The sequence below is a fragment of the Ranitomeya imitator genome, chromosome 1 (assembly GCF_032444005.1).
Source record: "Ranitomeya imitator isolate aRanImi1 chromosome 1, aRanImi1.pri, whole genome shotgun sequence".
Taxonomy (NCBI): domain Eukaryota; kingdom Metazoa; phylum Chordata; class Amphibia; order Anura; family Dendrobatidae; genus Ranitomeya; species Ranitomeya imitator.
The window spans coordinates 450,552,799-450,579,262 of record NC_091282.1 but is presented as its reverse complement, the minus strand read 5'-3'; the positions used below and the strand labels follow the sequence as shown (position 1 = coordinate 450,579,262).

General features: G+C 41.8%; 1 protein-coding gene across 1 annotated transcript in view; it reads left to right on the top strand.

The window, feature by feature from the left end:
• Positions 1-26,244, top strand: part of GLDC (glycine decarboxylase) — a 120,250-nt gene extending 94,006 nt beyond the window's left edge. Inside the window, exons 7-24 of the mRNA XM_069764482.1 lie at positions 1,772-1,968; positions 2,273-2,369; positions 2,960-3,065; positions 4,231-4,370; positions 4,677-4,757; positions 5,306-5,403; positions 8,227-8,353; positions 14,706-14,848; positions 14,953-15,028; positions 15,127-15,252; positions 18,119-18,268; positions 18,529-18,641; positions 18,938-19,079; positions 19,206-19,317; positions 19,473-19,568; positions 19,939-20,111; positions 22,209-22,289; positions 22,433-26,244. Of these exons, the coding sequence (XP_069620583.1) occupies positions 1,772-1,968; positions 2,273-2,369; positions 2,960-3,065; positions 4,231-4,370; positions 4,677-4,757; positions 5,306-5,403; positions 8,227-8,353; positions 14,706-14,848; positions 14,953-15,028; positions 15,127-15,252; positions 18,119-18,268; positions 18,529-18,641; positions 18,938-19,079; positions 19,206-19,317; positions 19,473-19,568; positions 19,939-20,111; positions 22,209-22,289; positions 22,433-22,576 (2,202 nt within the window). The 3' untranslated portion in view covers positions 22,577-26,244. The remainder of the gene's footprint in view (positions 1-1,771; positions 1,969-2,272; positions 2,370-2,959; positions 3,066-4,230; positions 4,371-4,676; positions 4,758-5,305; positions 5,404-8,226; positions 8,354-14,705; positions 14,849-14,952; positions 15,029-15,126; positions 15,253-18,118; positions 18,269-18,528; positions 18,642-18,937; positions 19,080-19,205; positions 19,318-19,472; positions 19,569-19,938; positions 20,112-22,208; positions 22,290-22,432) is intronic.
• Positions 26,245-26,464: the final 220 nt, after the last annotated feature.

Sequence of the window (26,464 nt, the reverse complement as noted above, 5' to 3'; positions counted from 1 at the left end):
ATGCTGACAGATTGCACCTGGATTTGCGGCTTTTGGACTTGCATTCAGGCAAAATGCAATGCAGAGACTCATCGGCTCACTGTGCTGCTATACAAGCCACTGGCCAAACAGAAGGCGGCGCTGACGTTGACATCAACTTGGAAGTGACTTCATGTGCTGTCAAAGTCAGCTGCCAGCTCCTGTGCAGGCTACAGAAGAGGATGTAGGGGAAGGTGAAAATTGTTTTTTCTTTTTTCAAATGTGCTGGAGAAGAATGGAAGGGGCCTAAATAGGGGTCATTATTACTGGAAGGGGCTCAGGATGGGGGACATTATTACATGGGTGAAGGAACAGGTATTGCTTTTATAGCTTCTAAAATCCTACAAGGGTTCATATGGCTGCCCAATATGCAGGTGAATGCCCAGGTCCAAATTTTTTATTTTTTTTTCTTTGCACCAGGGCCCTCATACTAAAGGGTCGACAGTGAGTATCTAATATCAGCTGTCTAGCCAAAGGATTGCGATGTGATAGGCTTGCAGTGAACAAATATTGCCCTCTGTTTCTACATTTTTGGTTTCCTGGCCACCCGACTGTCTCCTCTGTACTGTGAGGTCCATTTTGAACTAGGTTTGTTAAATGTGTGTATCTGCGGTGAGTAAAAGGGTTGAAAATATGGCTTGGTTGCCAAAATTTCATCTGAGCCAGGTCTTCATCTCGAAGCTGACTAGTTTTCGAAGGAAGAGCATGTTTCTGGAGACTTGCAAGATATAATAACATGCTTATCTATTCCTTTCTACTACCTGTTGCTCTGATGTAGAATTTTAGGTGCATGGTGTCTGTCAAAAGTATAATGGCAATTGAATATGAATAGATGGAGGACAATTCATGCAGTTGATCCTGAGTGCAACAGTGTTTTTTAAATCCAATATTAAAGGGGCTATACACTACTAGGACACCCCCTTCTCAGTCAAAATGTTTGACCGTTATAAAATAATAAAACCTATACTCCCCTCCCATGCTGACGCCATTTCTGCGGTCCCAGGGCTCTTATGTGGTCATTATGACACATGACGCTGGCACCCAATCGGCTCTGGCTTCACCTTCTCCGCCTTCGCACAAATCTAAGCTGCAGCTGATCGGATTTCCTCTTCATGCTCAATTCAACATGAGGTGGGGATCGCTTGTCCCAACAACACAGAAGCCTCAGGAGAAATGGCAGGAACGGCACCAGCACAGGAGAGTAGTATAAGCTTTGCCTGAATGCAAGTCCAAAACTTCAGATTATACTGGAAATATTCGAGCTTGTAAATGAAAATGTAGATACCAGGGCTGTGGAGTCGGTGAGCCAAGCCACCAACTCCGACTTCTCAATTTCCCTGACTCCGACCCCACAGCTCTGCGTCACTACTGAGCATGTACATAAAGTGCAGCACAGATTCATCTCAACTAGAAGCCCAGATCCTTAGATCAGGAACAGACATTAATAGGACTTTTAAAGCACATCCTGCATTGTACTACTGTACACAATTTGTTTATTTTCAGTCGGTCCATTTTATACTGACTCCACCAAAATGGACTCGGACTCTGACTCCACAGCCCTGGTAGACACTACTGTTTTGTTTTTTGTTTTTTTCTTTTAGAATTGAATTTGCGGTGCTTCCAGTGCATTTGTGTACATGGAAATAAATGTTATCAGGATTGAGCTTTTTGTCTCAGTGGTCTTAAACTTACTGCTATTTTAGTTATGTGCATCTAAATTTCAATTCTGACAGTCAGTTTTTCTTCATTTAAGACCTTGGCTTGCTGTGCCACTGACCTCCTGGCACTGTGCATCTTGAGGCCACCTGGTGAGTTTGGCGTAGACATTGCTCTTGGCAGCTCTCAGAGATTCGGTGTACCCCTATGCTATGGTGGACCACATGCAGCCTTCTTTGCAGTGAAGGAGAACCTGGTTCGGATGATGCCTGGCAGAATGGTTGGAGTGACTAGGTAAGTAGTGTCAGCAAAATCAAACTTGGCAGAGCGCCTAAATGCCAGTGATAATTGATAAAAATAATCGGTCTACTGTTTGGAGAAACGATGCCAAATTTGAGACCACAAAAAACAATTGCCTGCATGTCAAACATCAGGTTCTGTTCATTTGACTGTCACTGACTGCAGTGGCTTTGATTTTTGTTGCTGGTTCAGCCATTAGTTTTCTGCTATCAAATGAGTGAAGTTATCGGGGTTTATGTGGCTTATTTTTTATATTTTTTTTTTCAAAATTTTCCATTTGTGTAAATGTTGTTTTTAGAGATGCTGCTGGAAAGGAAGTTTATCGCCTGGCTTTACAAACTAGAGAACAGCACATCAGAAGGGATAAAGCCACCAGCAACATATGTACTGCACAGGTATGTTTCCCTAGAACATAGGCTGTGTACTTTGTGGTGTCCTTGTGGGACTAAAATCTCTACCAAAAAAACCTAAAAAACAAACTATGCTGCAATAGAGGTAATGGATCGCCTATATTTATGATGTTTAAATCCTTAGCAATGGCTTAAATTTTTTTTTTTTTTTCACAGCTTATATGCAAATTTATGAAGCTGAGGGCTGCTTGCATGTTTTAAAAGCTACGTAAAGGGGTATCTCAGCGAGAAGCACTTATCCGCTCCTCATTAGATGGGCTATAAATGCTACATAGATGAGTGACTGCTAAAAACCTCCGGTTTGCCAGGTGGTTGCTTGGCTGTTTACATCAGTCATAGATTTTGAACTGAACAAGAGGGCAAATTCTTTATCACTGCTCCATTCTAAAATGACCTTTGCCTTGCAGCTGAGGTCCGAGTGGTTGGACCCCCAACTGAATAAACCTTCATCTATGCAGTTAATGAGGGCAAATACTTCTGCTAGAATACCCTTTAAGAGCATCTACAATGGTTTTCATTTTGTATTTTGCCATATGCTTAATGCTTCCTTTTATTTTAATGTGACCTTCTTTTAGGCTTTGCTGGCAAACATGGCTGCAATGTTCTGTGTTTACCATGGTCCAAATGGCCTCAAGCATATTGCACGTAGAGTTCACAATGCTACACTAATACTTGCAGAAGGTAACAAAGTATTCCCGTGTGCGTTTTTTTTTTTTTAATCTTGGCATGTAAAATATTAATTTATTAAAATATTGTGTAATATTTTCCCAGCGCTATTCCAAATCATATGTAGCGGATTAGAGTCTCTGCTACACAACTGAAATGCACCTAGTCAGGGTGACGGGGTCCCTGTGCTAGAGCTATACATTGGGCCTCCTCTTATTCTGTAGTTCAGAGTAAAGCCCCTACCGTAATTATTTCTTATCCACCAGTAACTGTGAATTATGAAACTTATCTCATGTCCTTGTGTGCAATCTAATTGCTAGAAGGACACTTAGGGTACCGTCACACAGTGCAATTTTCATCGCTACGACGGTACGATCCGTGACGCTCCAGCGTCGTAACAATATCGCTCCAGCGTCGTAGACCGCTGTCACACTTTGCAATCTACGACGCTGGAGCGATAATTTCATGACGTATGTGCGATGTAGAAGCCGTTGGTTACTATGCGCACATCGTATACGATATATGTTACACCATGCAATCATGCCGCCACAGCGGGACACTAGACGACGAAAGAAAGTTTCAAACGATCTGCTACGACGTACGATTCTCAGCGGGGTCCCTGATCGCAGGAGCGTGTCAGACACTGCGATCTCGTAACTATATCGCTCGAACGTCACGAATCGTGCCGTCGTAGCGATCAAAATTGCACTGTGTGACGGTACCCTTATTTTAGGATGACCGTGGAACCCTAAGCTTTTGGGCCCCTGTGCAGCTGCACAGGTTCCACCAATGATTCTATAAAAAAAAAGATGGGGAGTTCTTCTTCAATGGAAGTCTTCAAATTGAGGCTGGACAGACATCTGTCTGAGAAGATTTAGTGAATCCTGCATTGAGCAGGGGGTTGGACACGATGACCCTGGAGGTCCCTTCCAACTCTAACATTCTATGTCTGTCCCTGTACCTAGTGCTTGTGCCCGTACCGGTCCTGGTCCTGACCACACGAACTACATGACTAGAGTCCTAAACATAAAGATTTTGTATTGTACAGGGTTTATATTCTTCTCAAATAGACATTAAAATAGACTGTTAAATAAGAAATTAGCATTTTTTTTTCTTTAAATAAATTTGCATCTATCTATAGTTCTTGTTAATTTTTAATTTCTTCTACTCTCTTGCTCAGGTCTGAAGAGAGCAGGGCACCAGTTACACAACGACTTGTTCTTTGATACAGTGAAGCTTCATTGTGGTTGTCCAGTCAAAGAGGTTCTGGATCGAGCTGCACAACGTCAGATAAACCTCCGCATGTACAGTGATGGTTCAGTAAGTAGTCTTTGGATACATGGGTAGAAGTTAAAAAAAACTGGTCTAAATCAAGTAGTTAGTTAGTGTGTGTATGTATGTTAAAAAAAACAAAAAAAAAAACAAAAAAAAAAAAACCCTATTTGGACACAACCTGTGTGCTTCTTATTATTGCTCTGAACATTGTTCAGTTTCTGTTTAAACTATGAACAGGTCATTGCAGCTTGTATAGATGTACCAAACCCAATGACTTTTGTAAGTACGACATAGTGATTGAAGGGTTATCAACCTTTTGTATGTAAACGAAAAAAAATTTTTTTTTGCCAGCTTAGCGTATCTATTGATGAAACTGTAAAGGAGAAGGATCTGGATGACCTACTGTGGGTGTTTGGCTGTGAATCCTCAGCAGTAAGTAAAATACCATATTGCCTATAAATATTTAGATGGAAATTGTCAAACTTCAGGCCATACAACAGCTTACTTTATTCGGTGGGTAAAACTTTTAATTAATTGGATATTTCCAGTGTAAAACTATACAAGTTTCTAGAATTTCATCTTCGAAAAAAATGCTGAACTCTGATTTAGAGTTGAGCAAAAAAGATCCAGCCCGGTACTCCGTTGCATTCAACAGGACATGTCTTCTGTGACCTCTTTTGGTCTGATGACCTGGACTCCTTCTGTGGTTAGTAGGAACTATGATGTTGAATGAGACCTAGATAGGGTAAAAGGTGCCGAGAATGCAGGCCACAGAAGTGAAGAATGCCATGTCTGACTGGGACAGCACAAATCTTTTTGATCCACCCTAGCTCTGATAAAATATGCTGCGCTTGCGCAGTGTGCAGGTGGCACCTTGAGTATCTGGTTTGATTTATGTGCTGCTGTAGTTACAATCCCAGTGGATATCTGTTTTGACTGCTTTTGTCCCTTTTTCAAGTGTTTTGGGGTTTCTACCACAGGAGCTGGTGGCCGAAGGCATGGGAGAGGAAAACAGAGGCATTTTGGATACTGCTTTCAAAAGAACAAGCAAATTTCTCATGCATCCAGTGTTTAACAGGTGAGGTGTCTTCAAAATTAAAGCTAATTTAATATTGCAGTAATGTATACACTAGCGGCGCTTGTGAGATGGATAAAGGTAGCTGCGGGTACTGCTCCTCACCACACCGAGGAGAAGGGGGGAAAACTTACGAGACACAAAACTGTATATAACAGTATATGTACCTGCGCTTGACCTTATAGAGAAACTATAATACACAAACACGATTGGTAGTTACCTTCAAGGTGGAAAAACAGTAATGGATCCGTCTAGGGCGCATAAACCAAAACTGGAGTGGCCAGTATGCAGGGACTTTCGGGTAGAAGGATAATAGTGAATTCGTCTAGGGTACGTGTAACAGGACTGAAATAATCGATGTGCCGGGACTAGAGTAGGGAAAACAATGGCAATGTTACAATAAATAAGTAAATAAAATCATACGAGTAATAACTAAAACCCTGGGCAGTAAACAGCCTCATATAGATAGTGCGTATATATATGATCTTACGAGCGGTGCCTCCGATATATAGTAGGGATCGAGTACCTGACTTATGGTAAGCCCCGGGGAGGAAGTTAGAAAAAATAGCACTAAAAGAAATCCGCAACTTGTAGGTAATAGTCGCACTGTAGAAACGTTGCACTTAGCTCATTTGAGCGTAACAGTGTTAAAGTTAGGAGCGTTGTACTTAGCTCAATGAAGCGATGTGGTTGAAGTGTCCTCAGGCGGCTATTGCAGGCGCCGTCCCGGCCGGTGACGGGCGCTCGCGCGGCCTGTGTGAAGTCCTGTACGATGCTGTGCAGGACCTGCGGTGACGTTCGGGTCACGTGCTGAGGAGTCACGTGGTGCCCTGGATGATGCTACGGTGCGCTGTGGGAGCCAAACCAACGCGTTTCGGAAAAAACTTCGGTTTCCTTTATCAGGGTAGGCTCCCCCTGCGCGTGCTGGCTATTTATAGCGATGGTCTCTTCTCCCATTGGTTCAGTTAAAAGCAAAGAGTTCCACCTCATTATTCAGACCCCTTGGTTTTAATGTGTCAAGTTCAAATATATATCTAGTTTCCTCCCGAGACATTTGCTTAATAAAGTCCCCATTACGCCAGTCCTGTTGAACTACTTTTATTCCCGTGACCTTGATGCCCTGTACAGATCCTTCATGGTACATGAGAAAGTGTTTAGATAGGGGATGTGCATCGTATCTATTACGTATATTTCTGAGGTGCTCATTGATCCTTATGTATAGGGGGCGTTTAGTGCGCCCTACGTATTGTTTCCCACAGGGGCATTCCAAAACGTAAATGACCCCTTGTGTTTTACAAGTTATAAAATCTGTAATACGGGTTTCTTTACCCGCTTTTGATATAACCCGTTTTTGCTTAGTTGGTTTAATTGATTTACACATGCTGCATTTATTGCAAGGAAAAAAGCCCTGAATTATTTGTTTAAAAGGGCCCTTACTATTACCTGCGGGTTTGGGGTTACGTACCGTGGGGGCAACAATGGCACCTAAATTACGTGCTTTCCTGAAAACAAAGCGAGGATATTTTGGCAGAGAATCTCCTATTATTTTGTCCTCTTGTAAGAGGCCCCAATGCTTATTGACAATTTTCTTCAGTATACACACATTTGAATTATATTGGGTGATGATTGGTATTGCAATTTGATTTTGTTGATCAGGAAAAAAGCTTTCATTATTTATTCTACTCTTATGGTTATTATGTTCCTCCAGGTGTGTTGTTCTGGGAATTTTTTGCACGTCCCTTTTGATCGTAAGTAGGGATTCCTGATCATATCCCTTATTTGAGAATTTTTGGATCAATACATCCGCTTCCTTCTCATAATCCGCAGTATATGTGCAATTGCGGTTAGCGCGTATGAATTGGCTCCGGGGAATATTAAGTAACCACCTTGGTAGGTGGCAGCTGCCCATGGAGATATAACTGTTAGTCGGTGGGTTTCACATATGTGCACGTTTGCAGTTGGCCCTCGTTAATTGTGATGTTAAGATCTAAAAACTGTACCCTGTCTTTACTAATGTTGGCAGTAAATACTAAATAAAATTCATTTTTATTCAAATCCATTAAAAATTGTTTCAAATCCTCATCCTTCCCTTCCCAAATAAAAAAAAAATATCGTCTATAAAGCGCAGCCATAGGGCCAGACCCGCGCGCAGCACACCTCCCGGGCAGATATGTAATTCCTCCCATCTACCGCCTGAGGACACTTCAACCACATCGCTTCATTGAGCTAAGTACAACGCTCCTAACTTTAACACTGTTACGCTCAAATGAGCTAAGTGCAACGTTTCTACAGTGCGACTATTACCTACAAGTTGCGGATTTCTTTTAGTGCTATTTTTTCTAACTTCCTCCCCGGGGCTTACCATAAGTCAGGTACTCGATCCCTACTATATATCGGAGGCACCGCTCGTAAGACCATATATATACACGCACTATCTATATGAGGCTGTTTACTGCCCGGGGTTTTAGTTATTACTCGTATGATTTTATTTACTTATTTATTGTAACATTGCCATTGTTTTCCCTACTCTAGTCCCGGCACATCGATTATTTCAGTCCTGTTACACGTACCCTAGACGAATTCACTATTATCTTTCTACCCGAAAGTCCCTGCATACTGGCCACTCCAGTTTTGGTTTATGCGCCCTAGACGGATCCATTACTGTTTTTCCACCTTGAAGGTAACTACCAATCGTGTTTGTGTATTATAGTTTCTCTAGAAGGTCAAGCACAGGTACATATACTGTTATATACAGTTTTGTGTCTCCTAATTTAATATTGAGATGTATTAAATATTGTTCTAACATTGCTTTCTTTTTGTTTTAAGCTACCATTCAGAAACAAATCTTGTTCGCTACATGAAGCGTTTAGAAAACAAGGATATCTCACTTGTACATAGTATGATTCCTCTGGGGTCCTGCACAATGAAACTCAACAGTTCCTCTGAGCTTACGGTAAATTTAGATTTAATTCTTATTTTTTAGTCTTGGCACTCCCTCCTCTACTCAAGGAGGCCTATTAAATACCAAAAATGCAAGTAATGATGCACATCCAAATATCAGTGTTTTATAAATGTGGTGACCGATATGAACTCCTATGTGAGAAGAGTTCTCCCACTGTGGGTGCATGTGTAAACTGGGCTATATTGGTTTTTCATGCAGTATTCCCAATCGGTTCACTATAGAGTTCAATAGTAAAGGTGAAAAATAAATCAAGGCTATATTGGCCAAGAATTTGGTGTACAAGGGTAGGGGAAAACAACCAGAAGAAAAGCGGGTGCTAATCCAAGTGACAAACCAGTATTAAAAAAAAAAAATAATAATGAATAAATATAAAACGGCTAAATTGCTGCTGGGTATCAAAAGAAAATGTATTTAATAGATCTATCCATATGGGTTATATATCCTACTCCTGTAATTCAGATCTGATAAAAGCAATGTAGGGAGCGTGTAAAATATAAAACAAAAAAAAAGGGAAGAAGCCAGCACTGCTTATGGTCAGAACGCAATAACTGAAGTGCAATTGCACATAAATTCTAACTGTATTTCAAATATGAGACATTTAGCAAACAATTGATCAATTCTTTGAGCTACCCCGCCACTTCACGGCAATCTCATAATGGGGCAGTCCTAATCTTCGTATTTTATTTACGTTGTGCCATTATGGCTTCCTGAATGTATAAAAAAAAAAAAAGGACCACATTAAATGCGAACTGTACCTGGAGCATTTTCAGAATCACTCCCTTGGTGCCAGGAAAGGCAAGCGCAGGTAAAGGCCGATCAGGTCCAGTGCGGACATTTCAGATCTGGCTTCCACACTGCCAAACCCGCACCAAAGATGAAGGGTGAGACAGGCTGAGACACAGGTGCACAATTAACTTGAGCCTGAGGCGGGGCAGGGCTGCTGTGTAATGTGGTCTTTTTTTTTTTTTTTTTTTTTTTTATAAAGACCACATTACACAGCAGCCCTGCCCCGCCTCAGGCTCAAGTTAATTGTGCACCTGTGTCTCAGCCTGTCTCACCCTTCATCTTTGGTGCGGGTTTGGCAGTGTGGAAGCCAGATCTGAAATGTCCGCACTGGACCTGATCGGCCTTTACCTGCGCTTGCCTTTCCTGGCACCAAGGGAGTGATTCTGATAATGCTCCAGGTACAGTTCGCATTTAATGTGGTCCTTTTTTTTTTTATATACATTCAGGAAGCCATAATGGCACAACGTAAATAAAATACGAAGATTAGGACTGCCCCATTATGAGATTGCCGTGAAGTGGCGGGGTAGCTCAAAGAATTGATCAATTGTTTGCTAAATGTCTCATATTTGAAATACAGTTAGAATTTATGTGCAATTGCACTTCAGTTATTGCGTTCTGACCATAAGCAGTGCTGGCTTCTTCCCTTTTTTTTTTTTTTTGCTAAAATATAAAATATACAAGCTTTACTAGAATTTCTATAAAAAAAAATAAAACAAATGCTTTCCAATAAACGTTTAGGAAACAAAGGAGAAAATAAGATGCCACAGTACCACATCAAACCAAGTAGAACTAGACTAAATTTATTTGGAGAAATTCTAAGAACCACCTAAATGCAAGAGAATCCTCATGCCAGAAATCATATTTTTTGTACTGTACAATAGTTAAAGCGGCTAATTGCTTTATATACCATATATTCGTGTAGAAGTCGACCTGAGTAGAAGCCGAGGCACATAATTTTGCCTCGAAAAACTGGGAAGACTTGAGTATAAGCCGGGTATGCATTGTCCCCTAATCCCATCCTTGTGTGCATGGCTCCTTATCCCCATCCTTGTCTGCATGGCTCCTTATTCCCATCCTTGTCTGCATGGCTCCTTATTCCCATCCTTGTCTGCATGGCTCCTTATTCCCATCCTTGTATTTGTGGCTCCTTATTCCCATCCTTGTCTGCATGGCTTCTTATTCCCATCCTTGTCTGCATGGCTCCTTATTCCCATCCTTGTCTGCATGGCTCTTTATTCCCATCCTTGTCTGCATGTCTCCTTATTCCTATCCTTGTCTGCATGTCTCCTTATTCCTATCCTTGTCTGCATGACTCCTTATTCCCATCCTTGTCTGCATGACTCCTTATTCCCATCCTTGTCTGCATGACTCCTTATTCCCATCCTTGTCTGCATGGCTCCTTATTCCCATCCTTGTCTGCATGGCTCCTTATTCCCATCCTTGTCTGCATGGCTCCTTATTCCCATCCTTGTCTGCATGGCTCCTTATTCCCATCCTTGTCTGCATGGCTCCTTATTCCCATCCTTGTCTGCATGGCTCCTTATTCCCATCCTTGTCTGCATGGCTCCTTATTCCCATCCTTGTATTCATGGCTCCTTATTCCCATCCTTGTATTCATGGCTCCTTATTCCCATCCTTGTCTGCATGGCCCCTTATTCCCATCCTCGGATGCATGGCTCCTTATTCCCATTCTTGTATTCATGGCTCCTTATTCCCATCCTTGTCTGCATAGCTCCTTATTCCCATCCTTGTCTGCATGGCCCCTTATTCCCATCCTCGGATGCATGGCTCCTTATTCCCATCCTTGTCTGCATGGCCCCTTATTCCCATCCTTGTCTGCATGGCTCCTTATTCCCATCCTTGTCTGCATGGCCCCTTATTCCCATCCTTGTCTGCATGGCCCCTTATTCCCATCCTTGTCTGCATGGCCCCTTATTCCCATCCTTGTATGCATGGCCCCTTATTCCCATCCTTGTATGCATGGCTCTTTATTCCCATCCTTGTCTGCATGGCTCCTTATTCCCATCCTTGTCTGCATGGCTCCTTATTTTCCCATCCTTGTATGTATGGCCCCCATGAGAAAAGCATAAGAAAAAAAAAAAAACATCCTACTTGATTTCCCTTTGCACCCTCACAGCATCTCGTTCCAGCAGCTGCTGGGGGCGATCACATGTCCCCGTTCATTAAGGTAATGAATATTCGCCTCTCTCCACACCTATGGGAGTGGTGAATATTCATTACACTAATGAGCGGGCACCTGTTAGAGCCTGGCAGCTGCTGATGGCATGCGACTGTAACTGTGCATGCTATAAGAGAAATGAATATTCGTTGCCAGTGCAGTGAATATTCATTTATCTTTAGCAGCGGGCACAGCTTTAGCCGCAGCTGCCAGCTCCTGCCTCCTGTGACCCCGCCATTCAAACCCCACCATAAGCTGGGACAATGACTCGTGTATAAGCCGAGGTGGGCATTTTCAGCACAAACAAGTGTGCTGAAAAACTCTGCTTATACACATGTATATCGTATCAATAAATTGTAAAGTGCAAATTCATCATGGGACCAGTAATGCTTAGTATAGAAGTATTTTAATAGTAATAAATAAGGGATGCAATCCTCAAAGTGGTAAGCTGTACAAAAAGGACACCGTCCATTATATGGCACAAATGGCAAGCAGAGATAACCACATCAACACCTTAAGTTAGTAAAAGTCACATAGGATCCAATCAATGATAGGGACATGATGGCATTTAATCAAGTATCATAAGATTGCGTGATATATGGAAGAGTATGGTATGGTAAATGCTCTGTATATACTACCCGATTGTGTGGAAAATGAGCCCCAACGCGTGTTTTGCGTCTGGCCTCTTCAGGGGGTGGTGATATAGTGATGTTTACATACGTTCTCATCTGTGGGTTAATGGACTATACCAAATCATTACACTTCACAAAAATATCCCATAATCTTTCCCCCTAAATTACTACACCAGCGCTATAGGAGTATGCTATATAACCCATATGGATAGCAATATTATATATTTTCTTTTGACACCTAGCAGCAATATATCTGTTTTATACTTTTTTTTTTTTATCAGATAGATTTTTATTATCCGCAAAGAATAAACAATCAGAATATTTCTCATGGCAATGTTTCATTAAACATTTACAGATAACTTTTTCCCCCCCGACCCAGAGCCCCCCCACCCTGCCCAACCCGAGACCTCAGCCAGAGCCACCCCACTTCCCATCATCATACAACCATTTGAATAAACATCCGTTATATTTCCATTGAATACTAGGTACCCTATATTCTCATTTATCATCCTAATTCAAGTCCATCCACGGTTGCCACAGCTTGTGGAAGATGTCCAGCTTATTCCTTTTGGTGTAGATACTTTTCTCCAAAGTAAGTATATGCTCCGCTTGCTTAAGAAAGTCTCTTCTTGTTGGAGGTTCCTCTCTAATCCAAAATTTGGCGATCAATTTCCTAGCAATGAATAACAATCGTGCAATAGCTATTTTAAACATGTTGTCCGTAACAATTTCCTCCACATATCCCAATATGCAAGTCAGTGGAACCCTAGGGACAGAACATCCATACACCAGTTCAATACGATTTAAAACAACTATCCAGAAGGAGGACAGTCTAGGGCACTGCCACATCATATGCAATATCCCCGCCTGGGATTGTGAGCACCGAGGGCAGTCCGAGTTCTGCCTAAGCCCAGCCTTGAACAACCTGTCAGGGGTTCTATAGGCCCTATGGATTACGAATAACTGTGATAGCCTGCCTGGTTCACTCATTGATATCTTGGGCACATATTCTAGGACCGACTCCCATCTATCATTGTCAATTATTCCCAATTCAGCTTCCCATTTCCCTTTGGCTCAGATGGGATATTTTTCCAGGAAAGAAAAAAGTAGAAACCCATATATTTCTGAAATCGCCCCCTTCGTGCAGCTATTCTTAAGGATATAGTCGATCATGAGATCAATCTGTACCACTATGGCTCCCCTTTTATTCTGTGCCTGATAAGCATGAGAGATACGATTATACTGGAACAATTCAGACCGTGGCAACTGAAATTCTTCCTGCAACTCCTCAAATGTTTTAAGTCTGCCCTGACTTATCAGCTGCCCCAGCCATTTAATACCTGCTGCAGACCAAAAGTGAAAACCCTCCCTCTGCCTAAATTCCGGTAGATAAATGTTGTCCCAAATAGGCGAGAATCTGGTGAACCCACTCACTTCCCTAATGAGTTTGACTTTTTCCCATACTCTGTGAATATCTGTTTTATACTTTATTCATTTTATATTTTTAATACTTGTTTGTCACTTGGATTAGCGCTCTATTTAACTTTTGACTTATTTTTCCCCGTTACTATAGACCTCTGAATTTTTCCTTTTGTTTTGGGGTTTCAAGGAAGCAGAAGTCATATAGTCCTGGTCAGTGTGCAGCCAAGCCTGGTCACAGGTTTCACTACTCCATCGTGTCCTTAATAGATACCATTATCACAGTGAACTTTACGCCAGTTAATCTGTGTGATTTAGGGTAGGTTCACATTGCGTTAATGGGTGTCCGCTAGCGGACTCCGTTACATGGCAAAATTGTCGCAATTAACGCCATGTAACGGATCCGTTAGCGCACCCATTGACTGCAATGTGCTAACGAACCCCGAGCGCATCGCAAACGTATGCCATTTTTGGCATGCGTCTGCGATGTGCCGTTAGTTTCGGATGGACCGCGAACGCTGCTTGCAGCATTCAGGGTCTGTTCCTCGCTAGCGGATCGGGCATCTGCGCTAGCGGGATCGCCAAACGCAATCCCTTTTTGGACATTGCGTTAGCGCAATCCGTTAGTGCAATCCGTTTAGCGGATATGCTAACGCAATGTGAACCTAGCCTTATGGTAATGGAGCTTTTTTTTTTTTTTTTCCTCACGCAAATGGGTTTGTTTCCTGGACTAAATTGTCATGATGTACCTATTGTCACTCCTCCGATTTATATTTATTTTTTTTTAGTATTTTTTTTTAAATGTATCTGCATTTCGTGACTTTTTAGCTCTCTACCTGCTGCTCCATGAACAGTCGGGTGGCCAGGAGTGCCGCTGCGCAGGCAAAAATTAATGACTCCAGCTTTAAATCAGCACTGTTGCCCCTTCAGTCTCTGGGTTGGATTTTGTAAGATGAGACCAAAGCTTCTATAGACTTGGCCTTTAAAAAAAAAAAATTGGTAATGAACAAAAAACACATTTTTGCATAATCTGTCAAATAAATCCGTTAACATTGACTAAATATTGGCTGTATGTAGCTGTGTTTTTTTTATTTATTTTTTTAAAGCTGCAGCAGAAATGTTTAGCGTATTTCATTGTAAATTTCATCCCAGGAGAAAGTCACATCTGTTGAATCATTTGCAGGCATGAATGAATCTGCAGTTTCCTTGAGGTTAACATTATGCACAGTCTAGTGACCGTGTAACCGGTTTTGCCCGAGTCTGATTAGTGTACAGGTTTGTGCATTTTTGTAACACTTAATTTTGAAAACTTTTCTTTTTCCTGCAGCCAATTACTTGGGCTGAATTCGCCAACATTCATCCATTTGTGCCCTTAGACCAGGCACAGGGATATCAACAGCTGTTTAAGGAGCTTGAGAAGGACTTGTGTGAAATAACAGGATATGACAAAATCTCCTTTCAGCCAAACAGGTAAAAATCATGTTTGCCGCAGTTACCAGTACAAATTTCAACAGCTGTTTTAGTGTATCTGAAAAAATGGTTACGTAGAATTTTTTATTTTTTTTTCTAATCAGTGGGGCACAGGGTGAATATGCTGGATTGGCTGCTATCAAGGCTTACTTAAGTGCAAAGGGTGAACCTCATAGAACAGTAAGTATGACATGGCACCATGACAATTAGTAAAGTGTATTTTGTGGTGATTTATACTGCTAAGATTTTATGCTAAATTCTGCACTCTGCTATTGTAGGTCTGTCTAATCCCCAAATCTGCTCATGGAACCAATCCAGCAAGTGCTCAAATGGCGGGAATGAAAATACAACCAGTAGAAGTGGACAAAGATGGAAGCATTGATGTAGTACACTTAAAAGCTATGGTAAGAATTTGTTGTAACTTTTATGCTTCTGTGATCTGGTTGTTAATTTTTTTTTTCTCATTTGCTTTTCTTGAGATGTAACATTAAATAAAAAATGTGTGAATCTTCATTTTGGTGCAAAGTAAGCTATTGAGTGTTGTAAACTGAGACTAGACAGTCTGAATCATGCACTCTGCTAAATATGGAGCATCTTTTTACTGTGATAGATTAGATTTTCATTAAGATGAGTCAAATTTATTCAACTGCATGAGTCATAGTGATTTAACACCATCTCTACCCTTTTATTATTCATTGTTCGCTTAGCTCTCTGTCTTCTTTACCCCACTATACACAGCCATCTTTTCTCCTCAATATTTTCAGCTACGTGTCACTGTAGGAAACTAGAAAAGGCTACTAGGTGCGTGAGAAACCATGCTCTAGGACAGTGGGTCTTGAACCCATCAAGTGTAGGAACGGTAGCTTATGCGCTACAGTTTCTGCTGGTTTACATTTGCTAGGGTACTTGCACACGAGCAAACCTGATGCTGAATGATTGCACCTTGGGTGTGTTCAGAGAAGCCTGGGTTTCTTTCTGTAGAGATGGGTATATGCAGACTAGCTGTCTGGCAAGAAGATAAGGGCTCAGTAGAAAATGTCTGCATTAAAGACTAGCAAGTGGGAGTAGTTGGCACTTGCTAATTGATGTGCTATCCCAAGGAAATCTGCTTTTGCCTTGACCATGTAAATCAGCTGTGCTGCAATTGTTTATAGGGTGGAGGGGGAGAAGACCAACTGCTTGAAGGTACCACCATTCATGAGTGTGAACAATAACCTCTGCTCTTCTCACGGTGTAGTGGCAAATTTCCGTACGTGAAAAGGTCCAGGGGAGGACTTGCTTGAACTAAAGGAAGCAAATAGACTTTTTTCGGACACTGGCTTGCCACACTAGAGGCATTAAGACGAAGACTAATTCTTAACCAACAAGCTGTTATATTGCAATTTGTGCTCTCTTATGATCGGGGTTAGTGCAGGGTATCACTGTGAAGATTTTACCATAAGGAGGAGGAGGCCATGTACAGTTTTGTTGCATGTGTAGGCTCCTTGATGTATAATAAGCATCTACTTCTGTAGAAGCCCATAATTTGTAACCATCAATATTGTTGCTTCCCATTGAGTAAACTCTCCTTTCACTGTTGCTGACATCTATCTTCGTTTGTTTTGACATCATGACAGCTTCTTTGGGAATTCCTGATTGGAACTCTTTATCTCTAATGCCACATTCATATGTTCAGTATTTTTACATCCGTATTTGTATGCCAACACCCAGCGTGGGTGAAAATTGTAGATGTAAAACACTGAAGGAGTGAATGTGGCCTTAGTGCAGGGTTTCTCAACACTAAGTGCTTATACAAAGTTCTGAGGCAAATTGCTCCAAGCACTGTTCACTGTACTATAAAAATCCAGAAATGTTACTCCTGGTTATCTATAATCTAAATTCTACCTACACAGTAAATTTACAATTTGAATATAAATTGCATGTATGTTTGAGTCACCCGCCAGGGCTGTGGGGTACCCGGTACTGGGTCCGGTGTTCACAGGGGGATGTCACGTGGCGACCCGGTCCGTGGCCCTGGGCGCCCATGTAAAAGGGGAAATTGAATAAAGGTGAAGTGTATCCCCAGGGCTCCTGGTGTGTAGATGGAAGATGGTGGTGAATGATGCAGTAAGGAACGAGGACACAGGTTTGCAGTCTCTTTACCTGGTTTACTGCAGACTTCAGGCAGCCACAGTCCAGGGTACCAGATCACAGGATAGGCAGTCTGGCCGGCTTGGAGGCAAGTTGGGAGTCCCCTTTTCCAGGTGGAGATTAAGAGCCTTCCCTCTAGCATGGTGGTGTTGTAGTCCCTTACTGCCTATGGCTTCAGATAAGGTCCTCACAGATCTTCTGTCCCCTATATAGGATAGGACAATACCTGCATGACAGGTAACTCGAGCCTTTTTACAGGGACTCTAGCATGCCCTGGACTCTGTGTTACTGTGTCTCAGGTGTGTGTGGCGGACAGGTAACTTGCAGTTCAGCTGTCTTGCCAGTATCTGATGTAAGTCTTAGCGTCCCTTACAACCTCGGTGGTCCGGCTACCTGTGTCTGCGCTTACCAGGGAGGTAGCTGCTCACTGCTCTGCTCCACTGGTGTCCTCGCCTGTGCTTCTCTCTCCTACACGCTCACTGCAATATGTTCTGCTTTCAGTGTTGTCTCTGTCCAGGAGCTGCAGCACTCTGTCGTGGCTACACGGCCCCTCATGCGTTCTTCCTGCCTCAGACTGCTCCAGTCTGCTGTCTGGCACTAACTAACTCGCTGTCCCTCCAAGACCACAATATATAGATAATAGATATTCATAGTTACCTATGAATAGGATCAAAAGCTCCCCCTTGTGGCCTGGAGTGTGAACATGTTGTATGCTTGTGTTTACCTGGTGACAGTTATCCTTCCTTGCCTCCAAGCGTAACATCACTCTCCCCGTGGGGAAAGCAATGTTACTGTGACGACCAGAACCCTGGGGCGCCACATTTACGTTTGGCATGAAATTAGATCCTGAATGTTCTTGAGAACCTAGTTAAGTTGATCCAGGATAAGAAATGCTGAATAGTCTAAATGTAGTATTTTTATATGTTGTATGTGTGGTTAGACTGTGTTTTATGCAGTTATATTGGTATTGCCAGAGCTCCACTTTCAGAGATATTGCATGTTCTTAGCTCTACAAGACTAGATGAAAGTGAAGTCACTTGTTGTCTCTTTAAATATGCGTTTCTTGAATCCTTTTCGACCTAACGTGAAACATCTGTCCTATATATTTTTGTTTTTTTGTTTTTTTTCCCCCATTTATAGGTAGACAAACATAAGGACAACCTGGCTGCTATAATGATCACCTATCCTTCAACCAATGGGGTTTTTGAGGAGGATATAAGTGATGTATGTGATTTAATACACAAACATGGTGGTCAGGTGTATTTGGATGGAGCAAACATGAATGCCCAGGTGAGTATGTAGTTCACCATTTCAGAATGCTAGATTTGCTCAAAGATTATTGATTTCTGTAACTTGATTTTACCTGGAAAGTTATAACGAGTGGTGTCATGTTCATATTGTAGCCAAAACAAGTAAAGGCTAGTTGGACACCGCTTTTGTCTACAAACTGTTAGGGTTTTTGTTCGTCTTTCATTTATCTGAAGCTCCGCACAATTTAGCAAATGGAATGATCACTAGCTAAACATACGTGTTTCTGCTTTTACAATTAGGTTGGGTTGTGCCGTCCTGGAGACTATGGCTCTGATGTGTCGCACTTAAACCTTCACAAGACATTCTGTATACCTCATGGTGGTGGGGGTCCAGGAATGGGACCTATAGGAGTGTGAGTAATCTATATTACATTTTTTTTTATTTTATTTTTTGCATTGTTGCGAGCAGTTGAATTTTGGGTACAATATATCATTATGGGGTAGCTACTATGCACTTGTCTAATATATCCATAACAATCACTAATATCTTCCATTTTATGTTATGCATGTATTCCCGGTTTTAGTTTGTAAATGGTTACAAAATGTGCGGTCTTCAGATTTATACTTTCTGAAAGATCTGATCTGTTACCAGTTGTAAATCATTATTCACATGTCTTGTTAATGAACAATTTTCCCAATCATTTGGCAGAAAGAAGCATCTTGCCCCATATCTACCCAGCCACCCAGTAATACCTTTGCAGCAGGACAATGATGCCAAGCCGTTGGGCACTATAAGTGCAGCCCCATGGGGTTCAAGTGCAATTTTGCCCATTTCATGGGCTTACATCAAGGTTAGTGTGCAGATATATATTTATCTTTAGTACAGTAACTAAAGTTTGTTATACCCTTCTATACAGTTATCCACAACTTACATTTATCAAAAGTTTGAATTCTTAATTTTGTTGTATTTTCTACAGATGATGGGTGCCAAAGGACTTAAACATTCTACGGAAATTGCCATATTGAATGCTAATTACATGTCAAAAAGGCTGGAAAAGCACTACAAAATCTTATTTCGAGGTTCTAGAGGCAAGTGTGAAATATCTTCATTTCTACATCTCATTGTCAACATCTTAGATGTTCATCACAACATTATGTAATGCTATATTTCGTGTATGAAAAATGTAGCCCCGTAAAGGTTTGACTTGTAGCAGCTAACTAACTAGACTTCATATGACTTTCAGGATATGTGGCCCACGAATTTATCCTTGATGTAAGACCATTTAAGAAGTCCGCTAACATAGAAGCTGTAGATATTGCAAAAAGGTTGCAAGACTATGGTAACTATATTCTGCCTATTGTATCGATCGTGTTAATGAAGTCTCACCCTAATTTTGCCTTCATTATAGTTGACTCCTTTTTACATGGTGGCTCTGAAATTGATTAGAAAATGAGTGAGCATGTGCTGGATCAGCATGGATCAGTGATGACGCACGTTTGAAAGGGCTCGAACATTGAACTAATTTTAATTGTGTCCATGCGGCCTTAAGATTAAGCAGCCATTGCCTGGCATCGATTAAACACTTCATGCATATCAAGCACTGTGCTATAAAATCCCTCCATACATTTCTGGTAAAATGACTTGTGTGTAATTTTTAATTTTGTTTTTATAAAATTTGTGACCCACTCTCGTCACGTCATTGATTTTAGGTTTCCATGCTCCAACCATGTCCTGGCCCGTGGCTGGCACTCTTATGATTGAGCCAACTGAATCTGAGGACAAAGCAGAGTTGGACCGGTTTTGTGATGCCATGATCAATATAAAACAGGAAATTGCTGATATTGCGGAAGGTAGAATGGACTCCAGAATTAATCCTTTAAAGGTAAAATTAAGAGAAAAAAATGCTGGTGTAAGGTGGTGGATTTTTTTTTTTTGTTTTTTTTGTTTTTTTTAGGTCAAGCATGTTCCAGAGATGTACTAACAGATCTTTGCCTCCTTACTACACACTAATGCATGAAAATTAGCAATATTGCCTCCCTCCACTTCCTTTCACCACCAGGGTATTATTACCGTATATACTCGAGTATAAGCCGAGATTTTCAGCCCAAATTTTTGGGCTGAAAGTGCCCCTCTCGGCTTATACTCGAGTCAAGGTGGGTGGCAGGGTCGGCGGGTGAGGGCGCTGAGGCATACTTACCTAGTCCCGGCGATCCTGGCGCTGTCCCTGCCGTCCCACGGTCTTCGGTGCTGCAGTTCTTCCCCTCTTCAGCGGTCACGTGGGACCGCTCATTAGAAAAATGAATAGGCGGCTCCACCTCCCATAGGGGTGGAGCCGCGTATTCATTTCTCTAATCAGCGGTGCCGGTCACCGCTGATAGAGAAAGAGGCTGCGGCACCGAAGACAGCTGTGACAGGCAGAGTGAGCGTCAGGATCTGCAAGCAAGAGAGGTGAGTATGTGTTTTTTTTTTTTTTTTTTATTGCAGCAGCAGCGGCACAGATTTATGTGGAGCATCTATGGGACAAAATGAACGGTGCCGAGCACTATATGGGGCACAGCTATGGGGCAAAATGAACGGTGCAGAGCACTGTATGGGGCACAGATATGGGACAATAATGAACGGTGCAGAGCATATATGGGGCACAGATATGGGACAATAATGAACGGTGCCGAGCATTATATGGGGCACAGATATGGGGCAATAATGAACGGTGCAGAGCATATATGGGGCACAGATATGGGGCAATATGAACGGTGCAGAGCATATAGGGCACAGATATGGGGCAATATGAACCGGTGCAGAGCATATAGGGCACAGATATGGGACAATAATGAACGATGCAGAGCATATATGGGGCACAGATATGGGGCAACAATGAACGGTGCCGAGCACAGTATGGGGCACAGATATGGGGCAATAATGAACGGTGCAGAGCACTATATGGGGCTCAGCTATGGGATAAAATGAACGGTGCAGAGCACTGTATGGGGCAGAGCTATGGGACAAAATGAATGGTGCAGAGCATATATGGGGCACAGATATGGGACAACAATGAACGGTGCAGAGCATATATGGGGCAGAGCTATGGGACAAAATGAACGGTGCAGAGCACTGTATGAGGCACAGATATGGGACAAAATGAACGGTGCAGAGCACTATATGGGGCACAGATATGGGACAATAATGAACGGTGCCGAGCACTATATGGGGCACAGATATGGGACAATAATGAACGGTGCCGAGCACAGTATGGGGCACAGCTATGGGGCAGTATGAACGGTGCAGAGCACAGTATGGGGCAGAGCTATGGGACAAAATGAACGGTGCAGAGCATATATGGGGCACAGATATGGGACAATAATGAACGGTGCAGAGCATACATGGGGCACAGATATGGGGCAATATGAACGGTGAAGAGCATATAGGGCACAGATATGGGGCAATATGAACGGTGCAGAGCATATAGGGCACAGATATGGGACAATAATGAACGATGCAGAGCATATATGGGGCACAGATATGGGGCAATAATGAAAGGTGCAGAGCACTATATGGGGCACAGCTATGGGACAAAATGAACGGTGCAGAGCACAGTATGGGGCACAGCTATGGGGAAATATGAACGGTGCAGAGCACTATATGGCACAGCTATGGGGAAATAATTATCTATTTTTATTTTTGAAATTCACCGGTAAATGCTGCATTTCCACCCTAGGCTTATACTCGAGTCAATAAGTTTTCCCAGTTTTTTGTGGCAAAATTAGGGGGGTCGGCTTATACTCGGGTTGGCTTATACTCGAGTATATACGGTACTTACCAAGAAAAGTTCTATTTTGTTTGGCTGTCTAAACCTTGGGTATATCTTGGTATATTTTTGAACAATAAAAAGTGCCATATTTGTTTTTGTTTCTGTTTTCTTTAGATTATTCTTTGTAAATGTGCTTTACTTGAAGCAACATTGATTTTTTTTTTCCCCTAGATGTCTCCCCACACTCTATCTTGCATTACATCGTCTGATTGGGACCGCCCATACTCCCGGGATGTAGCGGCATTCCCCTTGGTATGGAATGATTTTAAAACCTTATCCTTTTTCTTGCATGTTTTTTTTTTTTTTTTTTAAGTGATAGGTGGGTGTTATAGCATTTAATTAGTCGTTCTACAGTTGCTGGTTTTCTGACAACCTGCTATTTTTCTTCATTCCAGCCTTTTGTCAAACCGGAAAGTAAATTCTGGCCCACAATTGCTCGGATTGATGACATCTATGGTGACCAACATTTGATGTGCACTTGTCCTCCCATGGAGGTGTATGAATCTCCTTTCAGTGAACAGAAAAGAGCCTCGTCGTAACTTTACACTCATCCATTTTGTGCAACTGTCAGTACAACACTACCATTCAGCCCTGCAAACTGCAACAGTTTTACTCGCATCCCATAAGAGAAGCAGTGTGTAAATATTTTAATACTGATGTTCTGAATGCTATTGAATGACTATCCTCCCTGAAACCCTGTGGAAGCAAGAACATCACTGATGCTTACACAATGTGCAGTTAAGTGGAAAAATTGGACTTTGAAAATGACGCTGTTCTCTCTCTGTTATGTTTGAAACTTTTTTTCTTACTTGTACTATAAATAATCATTCAGTAAATGGCATTTTGCATTTTTTGTTTCCTGCTCTATTAGTAGAAATGGAATAAATGCACATTATTTATTGCATTAAGATTTCCACTTGAATTTTTGTCAGTCTTTTGTGAGGATGCCATCAGGTTTACCTTCCTTCCTTCAGTGCATTCAATATACACCGCTCAAAAAAATAAAGGGAACACTAAAATCCCACATCCTAGAGATCACTGAATGAAATATTCCAGTTGTAAATCTTTATTCATTACATAGTGGAATGTGTTGAACAATAAAACCTACAAATAATCAATGTAAATCATAACTAATATCCCACGGAGATATGGAATTGGAATGATGCTTAAAATCAAAGTGGAAAATGAAGGTACAGGCTGATCCAACTTCAGTGGAAATGCCTCAAGACAAAGAAATGATGCTCAGTAGTGTGTGTGGCCTCCACGTGCCTGTATGACCTCCCTACAATGCCTGGGCATGCTCCTGATGAGGCGGCGGATGGTCTCCTGAGGGATCTCCTCCCAGACCTGGACTAAAGCATCCGCCAACTCCTGGACAGTCTGTCGTGCAATGTGATGTTGGTGGATGGTGCGAGACATGATGTCTCAGAAGTGTTCAATCGGATTCAGGTCTGGGGAACGGGTGGGCTAGCTTCAATGCCTTCATCTTGCAGTAACTGCTGACACTCCAGCCACATGAGGTCTGGCATTGTCCTGCATTAGGAGGAACCCAGGGCCAACCGCACCAGCATATGGTCTCACAAGGGGTCTGAGGATCTCATGTCGGTACCTAATGGCAGTCAGGCTACCTCTGGCGAGCACATGGAGGGCTGTGTGGCCCTCCAAAAAAAATGGCACTCCACACCATTACTGACCCACTGCCAAACCGGTCTTGCTGAAGGATGTGGCAGGCAGCAGATCACTCTTCACGGCATTTCCAGACTCTGTCACGTCTGTCACATGTGCTCAGTGTGAACCTGCTTTCATCTGTGAATAGCACAGGGCGTCAGTGGCAAATTTGCCAATCCTGGTGTTCTGTGGCAAATGCCAAGTGTCCTGCACGGTGTTGGGCTGTGAGCACAACCCCCATCTGTGGAAGTCGGGCACTCAGACAATCCTTGAGTCGGTTTCGAACCGTTTGTGCAGACACATGCACATTTGTGGCCTGCTGGAGGTCATTTTGCAGGGCTCTGGCAGTGCTCCTCCTGTTCCTCCTTGCACAAAGGCTGAGGTAGCAGTCCTGCTGCTGGGTTGTTGCCCTCCTACAGCCCCCTCCACGTCTCCTGGTGTGCTGGCCTGTCTCCTGGTAGCGCCTACAGCCTCTGGTCACTACGCTGCACACAGCAAAGCTTCTTGCCACAGCTCGCATTGATGTGCCATCCTGGATGAGCTGCATTACCTGAGCCACTTGTGTGGGTTGTAGAATCCGTCTCATGCTACCACGAGTGTGAAAGCACAACCAAAATTCAAAAGTGACTAAAACATCAGCCCGAAGGCATTGGTACGGAGATGTGGTCCCCACCTGCAGAACCACTCCATTGTTGTGTCTTGATGATTGCCAGTAAGTTCCATCTGTTGTCTATTCCATTTGCACAACAGCATGTGAAATTGATTGTCAAACAGTGTTGCTTCCTAAGTGGACAGTTTGATTTCACAGAAGTTTGATTTACTTGGAGTTAAATTCTGTTTGTGTTCCCTTTTATTTTTTTTGAGCAGTGTAATTTCTCTTTATATTCATGTGTTGGTCCATTTGTTCTGTAGAAGCAGATATGTTGTCCTCCAGAGTGGTCCGGGCAAATGTACCACAGGCAAATGCTTTCATAGTCTACAACCTGTGCACTCATGACTGAACAGCTTATAGTTTAAAACAAAAAAGGTTTGGTACTGTGCTCAGTGGGAAAAGCAAATTAATCTTGTAGTTATCTTTTTGATGGCTAACAAATTAAAATGTTACAAAGCAAGCTTTTGAGACTTTTTATCGGTTTCTTCCTCAGGCACGGTACAATATCTGTTGAAGTGGCCTAAGAAGTCTTGAAAGCTTGCTTTGTAGCACATTTTAATGGAAAACAAGAAAATAAATGTTGCAAAGCAAACTTTCAAGACTTCAGGGGTCTCTTCCACAGACAGGGTGATATGTCAAAGGAAGAGACCTGGGAAATCTTGAAAGCTTGCTTTGTAACATTTCTCCAACCAATTAGTAAACAAATATTCATTTGAGGCTTATTACTGGGCATATCTCTATATACGTATATTATTAGGGGTCCTTTCTAGTATTCCATTATTTGTTTACTAATTAGTTGGAGAGCAGAGTATATTTATTGATTTGATAACCTGTTTTTCTCAGTATCTCCTTTGGCCCGGGCTGTGAGGCAATTTATTTAAAGGAAAAAACCCTTTTGAGGATTCTTTTTATCTTTGCATATTTAATAAAGGTTATATCTTATTAGGGGTGTTTGTTTTAGGTAAGTCGATTTATTTTTCACCTTTTCATATATTTAGTTGTAAGAAGATTTGCCATTAAAATGCATCCTAACTACAAGATTATTTTGCTTTTCTCCACTGAAACTATTCCTTGAACAGCTTATGTAATTCTAAATCTGGTCAGAAGACCATAGATGGTCAGGTAATTGCTAATCTGTATATGGACCGTGACCTATGCTTGTCTGTACTTCTTACATGGGACTCGTGTGTGTAAAAATGGGTTTAATGTTATACTCGTGGTTCAGAAACTGAAAGATAATTTGTAGTTAACATTGTAGAGCTACTTATTAGAATTATGTTCAATAACCTTTAGGAAAAATGTAGAAAATGAAGGGGGGAGTTAGATTGACTTAAGCTATGTAGAACCATGCTACAAATGCTGGTCCATATAGATGCCTCTGACATAAGATGCAGCAACTCTATGATGCGAGGTTCATTCCAAATGGCTCCCTTTTATTTATTTATTTTTTTTACTCTTGTGCTATGAAGGGTCACTAATCGTCTTGATCCAATAAAGAGAGCTGCACCAGATGAGGGAAAAAAATGGCTGCTCTTCTACAAACCGTGCCATTGGCTGTCTATGTTTAAATCCCTTTAAACTTAAAATCTGAGACAAGGTGATGAAACAAATGAAGTTTCAAGAGACCCTCAACTCTAATGGGAATCCTCATTCTAACCGTGCATGCAAAAAGGTATAGCAAATTTCAACACCGGATCAAACCATAGAGAACTGATGTAATGCTAAATATTATTCATATGGAGATATCAAATTGAATATTTATGATGTTGTTAGATGTTTACATTTTGTACTTGGTCTTGGGTGTGCACCCCATTTTTTTGTTTTGCATGTTTTAATTTCTCTTAATATTTTAGCTTTCCAATAAAAATGACTTATTTCAAAAATTCACGTTCTTTGCACATTTTCATGGTAAATAATTTGCAATAAGGAGCTGAACTTAACACAATTGAATTTTTATAGAAGACCGGTGACTCCATGTTCTTAGCATTGTACTCCGAAATGGTGTAGAGAGATTTTCTGCTGCAGAAATTAGTGTATTTTTATAGCATTACAGTATTTGTTGGAGCAACATTAAACAAACATCCCTTTTCAATGCAAATTCAAATGG